At 43.1% G+C, this 14,579-nt stretch overlaps 1 protein-coding gene across 15 annotated transcripts in view; it reads left to right on the top strand.

Moving 5' to 3' along the window:
• Positions 1–14,579, top strand: part of LOC104100690 (putative late blight resistance protein homolog R1A-3) — an 80,541-nt gene that overhangs the window by 36,217 nt on the left and 29,745 nt on the right. For 10 of the 15 annotated variants that reach the window (XR_011408304.1, XR_011408303.1, XR_004508187.2 and 7 more), the window contains one exon: positions 2,981–3,039. Coding sequence is in view for 7 of the 15 variants with exons in the window: in XM_070177062.1 (XP_070033163.1) it covers positions 2,981–3,039 (59 nt within the window). In the remaining 8 variants the exon portion in view is untranslated. Of the gene's footprint in view, positions 1–2,980; positions 3,040–7,506; positions 7,577–8,091; positions 14,468–14,579 lie in introns of those variants that run through there. The other 5 variants (XR_011408307.1, XR_011408305.1, XR_011408306.1 and 2 more) reach the window with 3 other exon arrangements.

The following is a 14,579-nucleotide window of genomic DNA, read 5'->3' as shown; positions in this document are numbered from 1 at the left end:
ATGTTATGGAGTGTATTATGGGCTACAGATTCGTGAAATTAAAGCTATTAGGGTCGGAGGATGTTATTATGGGCAGCGGACTTATATGGTACATGGGGTGATCTCGGCACAAGTGCACAATCATATTTTGGTACAGTGCGTGGTGATTGGTACGGTGTTTGTGTGTTAGAGTCAGGCCTTGTAAAGGAATTCAGAATTGGGAACTTGGTTTTTCTAAAGTTTGTTAACTAAGATTATAGGGAGAATCTTTGGTCTGGCTCGAGCTAATGTATCCAATCAGAATGTGGTGGCATGGGTAGGTGCACAAGGTATTATACAGTGATTTTAAACAACTCCGGAGCAGTCCTTAGCTCGTTCGAGGACGAACGTATGTTTAAGTGGGAGAGAATGTAATGATCCGACCGGTCGTTTTGAGCTCTAGCGCGTCATTCAGTGGTTTGAGGACTTGAGTAGCTTCACTTCAGGTATTATAACTTGTACGTGTGGTCGGAATCGAATTTCGGGAAGTTTGGAGTTGATTTGGGGAGAAAATTCTAAATTCGGAAGCTTTAAGTTAGAAAATTGACTATGGTTTGGATTTTTAGTAAATGACCTCAGAATTAGAAATTTAAGGTTCCAATAGGTTCGTATGATGATTTCGGACCTGGGCGTATGTTCGGATCGAGAATCGGGTAGCTAGGGAGTATTTCGGTGCTTATTACGTGAAGTTAGCATTTTTAAAGTTTAAGAATTTTCTAAGTTTGGGTTGGAGTGGATTTTAATGTTATTGATGTCTGTTTGGGATTTCGAGCCTGGGAATAGCTTTGTATAGTGATTCTGGTCTTAGGGTCGTGTCCGGATGTGGATTTGGAGGTTTGTAGGTCTTTTCAGAGTCATTTGGCGAAAGATGGAAATTTGAAGGTTTTTGGGAAGTTTGACTGGGAGTGGACTTTTTGATATCAGGGTCGGATTCCGATTCCGGAAGTGGAAGTAGGTCCGTAATGCCAATTATGACTTGTGTACAAAATTTGAGGTCAATCGGATTTGATTTGATAGGTTTCAACATTGAATGTAGAAGTTTGAAGTTCTAAAGTTCATAAAACTTGAATTGGGGTGCGATTCATGGTTATGATGTTGTTTGATATGATTTGAGGCCTCAAGCAGGTTCGTGTTATGTATTGTGACTTGTTAGTGAGAGTGGATGGGGTCCCGGGGGCCTCGGGGTATGATTCGGGGTGGTTTCGGACCAAGTTTGGCTGTTATGCTACTGTTGTTGCTGGTACTGGTTTTGTCCTTCGCGAATGCTAAGGGAGTCCTACGTTCGCGAAGAAGGAGTTTTGACTGGACCATTTTTCTCTACGCGTTCGCGATCGGGGAGTCGTGTTCGCAAAGGGCTGGGTAGTTAAGCTTCGCGTTCGCGAGCCATGTCTCGTGTTCGCGTAAGGTAAACTGGACCTGGAAAATGTTGACCTAAGCATTCGCGGGAGTGGTGCTGCGTTCGCGATGGTCAGGCCTGGAAAGGCATCGCGTTCGCGAGCCCCTCTTCGTTTTCGCGAAGGAGGATTTGAAGCTGAAGTTGGTTGTGCTTCACGAACGCGAGGACAGTACCGCGTTCGTGAAGAAAAGGGGTGACTGTGCTGGGCAGACTGGTTTTAAATAGGATTTGGGTTCATTTCACCCATTTTCCACACGGCTTGAGCGATATTTGGAGCTCTTCAAGGGAGTATTTTCATCATCTAATGCAAGGTAAGTGATTCCCGCCTATTGCAAGTTAAATACTTGGTTTATATACGAATTTAGGCTTGTAAATTCATGGAAATTAGTAAAAATTTGGGGTTTTGAAGAAACAACTAGAAATTGGTATTTTTGGATTTTGACCACGAAATTGGATATGGAATTTGGAATAAATTATATATTTGAGTTCGTGGTGTTATGGGTAAAGTTTATCTCCAAACAATTTCGGAATCCGGTCACGTGGGCCGGAGGGTGACTTTTATCGAATTTTCGAGCGGAGTTGGAAATTGTTTAAATTGATTAATTGCGGGTATTATAACATATTTTGATTGGTTCACACCTCGTTTGCATAGTTTTGGATCAACAAGCATTGGTTTGAGGTGTCAGAGTGGCGTTGGAGCTGGCTATGGAGCTTCTGAACAAGGTAAGTCTCTTGTCTAACCTTGTAAGAGGGAAGTTACCTATAGGTGATTTAAATTAATAATTGTTACTAATTGTGGGGGCTACGTACGCACGAGGTGATGAGAGTCCGTGCGTGGCTACTAATTATGCTATGTCCGGGTAGTTTAGAACTCAAATCATGAATTACTTATAATGGTTGCTTCCTTTATTAATTAAAGTACTAGAATTATATTGGAAATTGTTATAGGAAATAGTAAAAGACCGAAATTTCACATACTTGAATTTTTGTGTAAATTACTTGACCGTTAATAGAAATTGTACATCCTTATGTGTTAGCCTTGTGGTAACTACTCATTCCGGAGGTTCATTAGAAAATGTCCTCCTTTCTTGTGGAGTGGGCCGAACGCCTCGGCAGTATAGATGCATCTATGGATCGTGCTGCACGTCCCTCGACAGTATACACGATACTCTGGATCAGGCCGAAAAACCTCGGCAGAATCATGCGTTATCGTTAATAGTTCGAATATTCACAAGATAACCTTCCAATGATGACCGGCATATTATGGTATTTCTTACTTAGTTGGTATTGACACTTTGCATTTTTATGAGATATTAATGTAAAATACAAGATGGAGAAATTTATGTTTTAAAAGAAATAATTGGATGATTTTAAACCTTACAGATTTATTCCACTATTTTCGGACACTTCATATCTGCTTACACTTTTGTTATTTTGTTTTATCGAACCTTTAGTAAGTGTCGATATCGACCTCTCATCACTACTTTTTCGAGGTTAGGCTTGATACTTACTGGGTACACGTTGATTTATGTACTCATGCTACACTTGCTGCACATTTTTGTGCAGGTACATGTATGTCTAGTGATCTTTTGGGCGTAGAAGCGCAGCTATCGCGGGGACTTACGGTGAGCTGCATTTCATGTTACGAATCCACAACATACAGAGTCTCCATCAGAGCCATTTACATACTCATGTCTAATTTGTATTTCAGATAGATTTTGAATTTATCATATTTCCTAGTAGATGCTCATGCACTTGTGACACCAGATTTTGGGGGTTCTTTCAGGTTATTTATTATCGTGGATCGTGAAGCTACTTTCATTTACCCCGTAAATTCTACTTTACACTGTCTAATTAAGGAAATTTTTTTATTTAAAAAAAAATAATACTAAAACGGGTAATTAAATTGGTAAATCACCGTTTGCTTGCCTGATGACGACGTTAAGCGCCATCATGACCCGTGGTAGATTTTGGGTCGTGACAACATGGTTCTATCAAAACTCTAGATAACACATTAGCTATTCATAATAGTATGCAAAACTACAATACTAGAATTCATAACCAACAATGAAAATAGGAAGAAGGAAGTGAAAAACTCATAGAAGAATTCTTTGCCTTTCTCCTGGTGTGTTCTTGCCTCCTTAGGTCGAAATCCCATCTCCAGAAACGTCTCCTTTGGTTGAATCTGCCCTAAAAATGGCTCTCTTCATTCAGACATGTTTAGGGAGTATTTACAGGCTAGGGTTGAAGTCCTTGAGTTCAAATCCGGGTCGGAGTCATTTAACCAGCGATTTTTAATTACATGGATATAGACCTCGCGAAGCCTGGTCTAAAGCACGGTCAAGCTGGCTATAGACCTCGCGAAGCCTGGTCTGAAGCACGGTCAAGCTGGCTATAGACCTCGCGAAACCTGGTCTATAGCGCGGTCAACCGGGCTATAAACCTCGCGAAACCTGGTCTGTAGCACAGTTTGGGTACTTGTCATTTTTGTGCTCTTTTCTTTCATTTTCGTCCTCTTTTTGTGTAACCTTCACTCATCTTTGTCTTCCTCTCCTCACATAAAACAACATAATTAACTCAAATGTCACACAATTAACCACTAAACTAACAACATGTAAGACGAGTAATATACTAAAAGTATATTATTTTGGCTTAACATCAATATGCATGCCACCTCATTACCATCTGTCGCTACTGGTGGCAAGACACCATTTGAAAAATGGTATGGAAAACCTGCTGAAGATTATAAGTTTTTGCATGTATTTGGCTCAATTGCATACTATCATGTGAAAGAGTCAAAATTGGATTCGAGAGCAAAGAAAGTTATATTTATGGGGTTTACTTCTGGAGTTAAAGGATATTGCTTATGGTGTCCAGAGATAATAAAAATTATACTCAGCAGAGATGTTACCTTTGATAAATCTGCAATAGCAGATAAAGTGACAGTTGAAGATGTCAAACAAACTGATGGTGCTTCAAACCAGGTGGAGTTTGAGGGAAAATTAATTTTTCTAACACAGAGAGAAAACGAGAAAACAATAGAAGATTTTCCCCTGGAAGAAGAGTCAGTGGAAGGGGAGATTCTAACTCAGGAACCCCAAAAACAACTTGAATCAATAGTAACCAGCAAGCCAAAAAGAACAATAAAGAAACTTGTTGGTCTCATAGAGACAGTGGCTTGTGCACCCTCAATTGTAGTTGATGGTGTTCCTACCCTTTATAAAGGAATAATCCAAAGTTCAGAAGAAGATAAGTGGAGGATTGCCATGAATAAAGAAATGCAATCCCTTCATCAGAATCGCACACTGGCCAATCTCCCAAAGGGAAAGAAAGCAATTGGGTGCAAATGGGTATTTGCAAAGAAAGAAGTATTTCCTAACCAAGAAGATGTTCGTTACAAAGCAAGATTGATAGCCAAAGGGCACACTCAAAGGGAGGGAATCGATTACAATGAGGTATTTTTTCCAGTCATGAAACACTCCTCCATTAGCGTTTTGTTGGCTTTGGTAGCACAATTGAATTTGGAACTAGTTCAGTTGATGTAAAAACTGCATTTTTATATGGAGACTTAGAAGAGAAAATCTATATGACTCAGCCAGAAGGATTCAAAGTTGTTGGAAAGGAAAATATGGTGTGCAAACTTGAAAAATCGTTGTACGGATTGAAAAAATCTTACAAATGATTTGACAAGTTTATGTTGCGGCAGAAGTATCGAAGAAGCAAATACGATCATTGTGTATATTTGTGAAAGTTTGAAGACGGATTCTTCATATATCTTCTCATATACATTGATGATATATTGATAGCTTCCAAAAGTTAAGAGGAAATTGAGAAGTTGAAAATTTAACTAAGAAAGGAGTTTGAGATGAAGGATTTGGGTGAGGCGAAGAAAATTCTTGGCATGGAGATAAAAAGAGATATGCATTCAAAGAAACTCTATTTATCTCAGAAAGAATACTTGAAAAGAGTAATAGACCGATTTGGCATGAATGAGAACACGAAGTCGGTTAGCACTCTGCTTGCTCCTCACTTTAATATTAGTGACTATGTCGCCAAACAATGAAGTTGAACGAGAGTACATGTCAAGAGTACCATATGAGAATGTCATTGGTAGCTTAATGTATGCAATAGTTTGCACAAGACCTGATATTTCACATGCTATCAGAGTTGTAAGCAGGTATATGCATGATCCAGGAAAGGAGCATTGGCAAGCTGTGAAATGGATTCTACGGTATATTCGTAATACTGTAGATGTTAGATTGATTTTTGAGCAGGAAGATAGTCAGTATATGGTTGGATATTGTCACTCAGATTATGCGGGTGATTTGGACAAGCATAGATCAACTACTGGTTATGTTTTCACTTTTGCAAATGAACCAGTTAGTTGGAAGTCTACTTGGCAGTCAACAGTTGCTTGTTCTACTACTGAGGCAGAGTACATGGCAATTACGGAGGCTATAAATGAGCCAATGGTTCGGGTCCGGAGTAGTTTCGGGGTGGAATGAGACACTTAGTCTCATATTTCGAAGTTTAAGTTGGAAAATTCAACCGGATGTTGACCTATGTGTAAACGATCTCGGATTTGAATTTTTATGATTCCGATAGTTCCGTTAGGTGATTTTGGACTTAGGAGTGCATCCGCAATATGATTTGGAGGTCCGTAGTAGAATTAGGCTTGAATTGGCGAAAGTTGGAAATTTGGCGATTTCGGTCGGCAGTGGAAATTAGGGGTGAAAATGAGGGGTTAGGGCTTGGGATTTTGGAGAGTTTAATTTAAGGATTTGAGGGACCAAATGATGTTGGATTTTGAAAAATTTTGTATGTATGGACTCGTAAGTGGATGAGCTTTCTAGTTTTGTAAATTTTGTCGGGTTTCGAGACGTGGGCCCGGGGGCCGGGTTTGAGCCAAATTTCGGATTTTTGGTCTAAATTTATAGTTTTTCTTGTGGAATTCACTCCTTTAGAATAAATTGATAATATTGTACTGATTGTGAATAGATGCGGATCATTTGAAGGCCAAATCGAGGGGCAAGAGCATCGCGGAGTAGGGATTTGATAGGTTTAAGGTAAGTAACGATGGTAAATCTAGTTCTGAGGGTATGAAACCCCGAATTTTGTATCATTTTACAATTTTTAGGTGACGCACATGATAGGTGACAGGCGTGTGGGCGTGAACCATTGGGGATTGTGACTTGGTCCGTCCCGTAGCAACTGTAAAGTTCCATATTTTGTTGAAACTATATGATACTTATGAGTTTTAGAAATGCGTTTCTGTAAATTGGGCGGAATACCATATTTGGGCCTTGTGCCAGTGCTGTTTGGACCCTTAGGGACCTTTTTCTTACTATCCTCTCACTGATTTCGATTAAAAATCTATACTCAGTCATGGTTATACCTGTTTACTGCATAACTCAGTTTTATTACTCTGTTTTGATGCATATAAATGTTGTTTTGGGTTGAGTTACCCTATTTTTACTGAGAGCCCGAGTGTCTTGAGAGGTTTATGATTGAGTGAGGCCGAGGGCCTGATTTGTGAGGATATTTATGGGATCGGCCTGCACGCCGCAATATGTTTGATATAGGCCGAGGGCCTGATTGATTTATGCCATGATTTGGCTTGATATAGCGCTTGGGCTGAAGGAGCCCCTCCGGAGTCTGTACACACCCCTAGTGAACACATGTACCTACTGAGTGTGAGTGCCGAGTGTCGAGTGCTGAGTGACTGGGAGGCATAAGTGATTGTGAGGTATGCCCGAGAGGCTGTATACGAGTGATTATGAGGTATGCCCGAGGGGCTGTATACGAGTGATGTTGCCCGAGGGGTTGATTATGATTTTATCATTTTTGCTCACCTTTGCATTGAGCCTGCGTTTGAAACTGTTGGAAAATATCTTTAAATGATTTTACTGGAACTGGATTTAAAAGAGCTGATTTGATCCAAACCATGGTTTTAAAAGCATGTTGTATTTTAATTAATTTTTGTGATATGAACTTTACTTGCATTACTGCTCGTCACAACTTCTCAGTCTTTATTTACTGTTGTTGCTTACTGGGTTGGCGTACTCACGTTACTCCCTGCACCTTGTGTGTAGATCCAAGTGTAGCTGGACACGGTAGAGGCTGTTGACCATTCCGGTTGCAGATTTTCTCGGGGATAGCAAGGTAGCTGCATGGCGATCGCAACCCTGCTCTTCTCCCTCTTATCTTCCTTTAGTTGTATTTAGCTATTTTCCAAACTATGTTAGTCACGATATTGTCAGACAAATTGTAGTAGATGCTCATGACTAGTGACATCCCGATGTCGGGCTTTTCTTTTCCGCACTTTTGTTTTGATTTGAACTCCTTTACAAAGGTTTTTATGTTAAATAGCCTTGAAATCTTTCTTTGAAATAAAAATATCGGTTTGTTTGGAAATGCGTCGGCTTGCCTAGTTTCACGATAGACGTCATCACGACAGGGTTAGTTTGGGCCATGACAAGTTGGTAGCAGAGCCTAGGTTACATAGGTCTCTCGAGTCATGAGCGGGTTTAGTAGAGTCTTGCGGATCGGTACGGAGATGTCTCTACTTATCTTCGAGAGGCTGCATAACCCTTAGGAAACTCCACATTCTTGAATTCTTTGTCATGCGAATCTGTTGATCCTAGTAACTAAACATCTGTTGTTTCATTCTCTCACAGATGGTGAGGACTCGTACTACCGGTCAGGAGGGCCAGTCACCAGTACCACCAGATAGGGCCGCGAGAGGCCGAGGCCGCGGTAGAGGCCGTAGTAGGGGCAGAGGTGCAGCCTGCACCGCAGCTGTGGCAGTACCTGCAGATCTACCAGTTGCCCAGATCAGGACCAGATTCCAGTTGTTGATGCACTAGCTCAGGCACCACCTATTCCTATTGTGATTCCAGGCCTTCAGGAGGCCCTAACTCAAATTCTAACAGCGTGTACTGGCCTTGTTCAGGCGGTCTCTATCTAGACGGCCGCAACCACTTCTCAGGACGGGGGAGGCACTCAGACTCCCACCGCTCGCACACCCGAGCAGGTTGTTCAGGAACTTCAGACACCGGAGGCACCACCAGCCCATCCGGTTGTAGCTGCTCAGGACTATGTGGTTCCTGCTATGCCTGAGGATGATCAGCGTAGGTTGGAGAGATTTGGGAGACTCCATCCTCTACCTTTCAGTGGCACAGAGAGAGAAGATGCCTAGGATTTCTTGGACAGGTGTCAGAGGATACTCCGTATTGCTGGTATTTTGGAGACTTGTGGGGTCTCATCCACTACTTTTTAGTTTTTCGGGGCTGCACTCAAATGGTGGGAGACTTACGAGAGGCGTAGGCCTGTTGGCGTAACACCCCTTACTTGGCATCAGTTCTCCCTGGTCTTTTTGGAGAAGTTCGTGCCTCAGTCCCGCAGAGAGGAGCTGCGTAGACAGTTTGAGCAGCTTCGTCAGGGTGATATGTCTGTGACACAATATGAGATGCGGTTCTCCGAGTTGGCCCGTCATGCTATCTGGTTGTTTCCCACAGACCGAGAGAGGATCAAGAGGTTTATAGATGGCCTCGATTTTCAGCTTCTGTTGCTTATCACCAGAGAAAGGGTGTTTGGTGTTACTTTTGATGAGGTTGTCGACATTTCTCGACAAATTGAGATGGTTCGCGGTCAGGAGAGGATTGAGAGGGAGGCCAAGAGGCCTCGTGGTCATGGTGGATTCAGTGGTGCTCCTTTTGGGGGTCAGTTCCAGCACGGTAGAGGTCGTCATTTCAGACAGGCTCAGTCAGCTCGACCATTTCACCGTGGTGCATCATCTGGCCATGGTTCTAATAGTTCTCATCAGGGCCACTTATCACTCGGGGCCCTTCCAGCTCAGAGTTCATCCCGTGCTCCACCAGTTCAAGGCTCCTCTATACCAGGTTCTTCTACCAGTTATCCCGATGCTAGGGGTTCCATTCAGTTCCCGCCACCAGCACCAGGGAGTTTTTTTGAGTGTGGGGAGTTTGGGCATATGTGGAGGCAGTATCCTCGTCGTCATGGAGGTCTATCTCAACAAAGGAGTCAGCCTTTGACTTCAGCACCAGTTACTTCACCACCCGCCCAGTCAGCTCGGGGTGGAGGCCGGTCATCTAGGGGTCGCCCTAGAGGAGGAGGCAGATTAGGGGGTGGCCAGGCCCGTTTCTATGCCCTCCTTGCTAGACCAGATGCTATTGCTTCGGATGCTGTGATTACAGTTAGTGTCTCAGTTTGTTATAGAGATGCCTTTGTATTATTTGACCTTGGTTCCACGTATTCATATGTTTCCTCGTATTTCACCCATTTTTTGGATATGCCTCGTGAGTCTTTAGTTTCATCTATTCATATATCTACTCCTGTGGTCGATACTATTGTTGTGGACCGCGTATATCGGTCATGTGTGGTGACTATTGGGGGTATGGAGACCTAAGTAGACCTTTTGCTGCTCAGTATGGTTGACTTCGATGTTATATTGGGTATGGATTGATTATCTCCATGCCATGCTGTTCTAGATTGTCACGCTAAGACCGTGATAATGACTATGCCGGGATTTTCGAGGGTTGAGTGAAGCGGTTCTGTAGATTATGTACCAAGTAGGGTGATTTCATATTTGAAGGCTCAGCGTATGGTTGAGAAGGGTTGCATGTCTTATTTGGCTTTTGTGAGGGATGTTAGTGCAGAGATTACTACCATTGATTATGTTTTGGTGGTACGTGATTTTCTGGATGTGGTTCTTGCAGACCTGCTGGGCATGCCGCCTGACAGGGATATTGACTTTGGTATTGATTTGGTGTCGGGCAATCAGCCCATTTCTATTCCACCATATCGTATGGGACCGGTGTGGTTGAAGGAGCAGCTTCAGGAACTCCTTAATAAGGGGTTTATTCGGCCTAGTGTGCACTGGTTCTATTTGTAAAGAAAAAGGATGGTTCCATGAGGATGTGCATTGATTACAGGCAGTTGAACAAGGTCACAGTCAAGAATAAGTATCCTTTGCCTCGTAATGATGATTTATTTGACCAGCTTCAGGGAGCGAGGGTGTTCTCCAAGATTGATTTGAGTTCCGGTTATCACCAGCTGAAGATTCGGATATTCTTAAGACAACTTTCAGGACCCGATATGGCCATTATGAGTTCTTAGTGATGTCTTTTGGGCTGACCAATGCCCCAGCAGCGTTCATGCATTTGATGAACAGTGTATTCCAACCCTATTTGGACTCATTCGTTGTTGTATTCATTGATGACATCCCGGTGTACTCTCGTAGCCAGGAGGAGCACGCTAAGCATTTGAGGATTGCATTACAGAGATTGAGGGAAGAGAAGCTTTATGCAAAGTTCTCCAAGTGTGAGTTTTGGCTCGGTTCAATAGTATTCTTGGGGCACGTGGTGTCCAGTGAGGGTATTCAGGTGGATCCAAAGAAGATAGAGGCGGTGCAGAATTGGCCTAGACCGTCCTCAGCCACGAAAATTAGAAGTTTTCTTTGTTTGGTGAGTTATTACCATCGCTTTGTAGAGGGATTTTCTTCTATTGCATCGCCCTTGACCAAATTGACCCAAAAGGGTGCTCCATTCAGGTGGTCGGACGAGTGGGAGGAGAGCTTTCAGAAGCTCAAGACTGCTTTGACCACAGCTCCGTGTTAGTTCTGCCATCAGCTTCAGGTTCTTACACCGTGTATTATGATGCCTCGAGGTTAGGCATTGGATGTGTTCTGATGCAGGAAGGTAGGGTGATTGCCTATGCCTCGTGCCAGTTGAAGACCCATGAGAAGAACTATCCTGTCCATGATCTTGAGTTAGCAGCCATTGTTCACGCCTTGAAGATTTGGCGCCATTATTTGTATGGGGTTCATTGTGAGATCTATACTGATCACCGGAGTTTGCAGCATTTGTTTAAGCAGAAGGATCTTAATTTGCATCAACAGAGATGGTTGGAGCTTCTTAAGGACTATGATATCACTATTTTGCGCCATCCGGGGAAGGCCAATGTGGTGGCCGATGTTTTGAGTCGCTGGGTGGAGAGTTTGGGGAGTTTAGCATATCTTCCAGCAGCAGAGAGAACTTTGGCATTGGATGTTCAGGCCTTAGCGGGCCAGCTTGTGAGATTGGATATTTCGGAGACGAGTCAGGTGTTGGCTTGCGTGGTCTCCAGGTCTTCTCTTTATGACCGTATCATGGAGCGTCAGTATGATGACCCCCACTTACTCATTCTTCAGGACAGGGTTCTGAGAGGTGATGCTAGGGATGTGACTATTGATGATGACGGCGTGTTGAGAATACAGGGCCGGATATGTGTGCCTAATGTAGATGGGCTTCGGGAGTTGATTCTTGAGGAGGCCCACAACTCGCGGTATTTCATCCATCCGGGTGCCACGAAGATGTATCAGGATTTGAGACAGCACTATTGGTGGAGGCAGATGAATAAGGATATTGTTTGGTTTGTAGCTCGGTGTCTCAACTGTCATCAGGTTAAGTATGAACATCAGAGACTGGATGGCTTGATTCAGAGATTAGAGATCCCAGAGTGGAAGTGGGAGCGGATCACCATGGACTTCGTAGTTGGGCTCCCACGGACTTCGAGGAAGTTCGATGCTATTTGGGTGATTGTGGATTGGCTGACCAAGTCCGCGCACTTCATTCCAGTTGGTACTACTTACACTTCAGAGCGGTTGGCTGAGATTTACATCCGAGAGATTGTTCGCCTGCATGGTGTCCCAGTTTCCATCATTTCAAATAGAGGCACTCAGTTTGCATCGCAGTTTTGGAGGGCTGTGTAGCGAGAGTTGGGTACTCAGGTTGAGTTGAGCATAACTTTTCACCCTCAGATGGACGGGCAGTCCGAGCGCACTATTCAGATATTGGAGGACATGTTGCGCGCTTGTGTCATTGACTTTGGGGGTTCATGGGACCAGTTCCTGCCACTCACGGAGTTTGCATATAACAACAGTTATCAGTCGAGTATTCAGATGGCTCCGTACGAGGCTTTATATGGGAGGAGGTGTAGATCTCCGGTTGGATGGTTTGAGCCGGGTGAGGCTAGGATCTTGGGTACACACTTGGTCCAGGATGCATTAAATAAGGTGAAATTGATTCAGGAGCGGCTTCGCATGACGCAGTCTAGGCAGAAGAGCTATGCGGATAAAAAGGTTCGTGATGTATCTTTTATGGTTGGGGAGAAGGTTTTGGTGAAGGTATCACCCATGAAGGGTGTTATGAGGTTTGGGAAGAGGGGCAAGTTGATCCCCCGGTTCATTGGGCCTTTTGAGGTGCTTTAGAGGATAGGGGAGGTGGCTTAAAAGCTTGCCTTGCCACCCAGCTTGTCGAGCGTGCACCTAGTATTTCATGTTTCCATACTCTGGAAGTATATTGGAGATCCGTCTCATGTTTTGGATTTCAGCACGGTTCAGTTGGAGGGTGATATGACTTATGATGTGGAGCCGGTGGCTATTTTGGATCGACAGGTTCGAAGGTTGAGGTCAAAGGACATAGCTTCAGTGAAGGTGCAGTGGAAAGGGAAGCCGGTGGAGAAGGCCACCTAGGAGACCGAGCGGGATATGCGGAGAAGATATCCACGCTTATTCAAGACTCCAGGTATGTTTTTAGACCCGTTCGAGGACGAACGGTTGTTTAAGAGGGGGAGGATGTAACGACCCAGCCGATTGTTTCGGGAGTTATAGCCCCGTTTCCCCCATTTCTGCTTCTTTATGTGTCTAGTTCTCGTCGACAGATGTCTAGTTCTCGTCAGCAGGAAAAATTTGGCTGAAACAAATATTAAAAGATGTAAGGTTCATGATCTAATATATGAGCTGTGCTTGAGAGAGTTAGCTCAAAGCCAAAATGTTTTAGTCATGAATGACATTGTATATGGTAATGAGCCAAACCACGTTCCTACAAAATGTTATCTTCGCGGCCACACAATTCAGCCCAGTAAGCGATGGGAAAATGATGTTATTGACCGTGTTTCTTATAGGGCCCTTCTTAACCCTGGACATCATAATTTGAAAAGGGGGCAATCAGATGATGACGACAAGAATCTCTTGAAACAAACTCGTTCTATTTTCTCTTCTATTAGTCATCTTCCAATTTTCACTCTCGAATCAAAGCTTATTTATTTCAATTTTCTAAGAATCTTGGACTTGAGTCGCGTATCTCTTAATAATTTCCCTCCACAGATACTATCCCTCATTTGGTTGAGGTACCTAGTCTTGAGCGGGAGTTTTATCATGCCTCCAGAAATTTGCAGGTTATGGAATCTACAAACATTCATTGTTGATTCATCATCTACTATTTTTCCTGAGCAAATTTGGGAACTAATGCAATTAAGGCATCTCAAAGTGTTTAGTTTTTATTTTCCAAATCCTCCAAGTGTAGCTTTTGACGAAGAAGAGAGGTACTTGGTTTTTTCAAACATACAAACTATTTCTGGCTTGTCTCCAAGTAGTTGCACGAAGGAGGTTATTTCAGGGATTCGGAATGTCAAAAAATTTAATCTATGGAAATATAGATGACTATGAAAGTTCTAAAGAATCTAGACTTTTGGAAAATCTTGTCCATCTACATCAACTTGAAACATTGAGTTTATGTGTCGAAAGTTGGCACTATTCAACAGTGACCATTCCAAGTGCAAAAGCTTTTCCACCAATGCTCAAGAAGTTAAAGTTGCTCCGAACTGGTCTAATGTGGGAGGACTTGAACATCATAGGTGAGCTGCCTACCCTTGAGGTGCTGAAGCTGATGTTAAGTGCTTGTCGTGGCGAAGAATGGCAACCAACAGAAGGGGGATTTACTCGGTTGAAGCTGTTGCTAATTGAGGGTAATCATCTTAAGTACTGGAAAGCCCCGGCTGACAATTTTCCTGTTCTTGAGCGCCTCGTGATTAGAGATTGTACTGAGTTGGACGAGATACCTATTGAGTTTGCAGATATCCTCTCACTACAACTAATTGAGTTGCAAGGCTGTAAGCTTGAACTCGAGGCTTTTGCTGCACGAATTCAACACGAACAAGAAGACATTGGAAACAAACCTGTGGATGTTCGTACCTCCAATACATACCTTCGATGTAAGTATAAATTTATCAAGGTTACACTTTATTTATCATTTCCACAAGGTTATGTTATGCAATTATACTCAGTTCAATTGTAGTGCTTTTGCTTGCTTCGCTTCAAGTCGCA

Source organism: Nicotiana tomentosiformis, chromosome 6, assembly GCF_000390325.3.
Source record: "Nicotiana tomentosiformis chromosome 6, ASM39032v3, whole genome shotgun sequence".
Taxonomy (NCBI): domain Eukaryota; kingdom Viridiplantae; phylum Streptophyta; class Magnoliopsida; order Solanales; family Solanaceae; genus Nicotiana; species Nicotiana tomentosiformis.
This window is presented reverse-complemented; position numbering and strand designations above follow the sequence as displayed.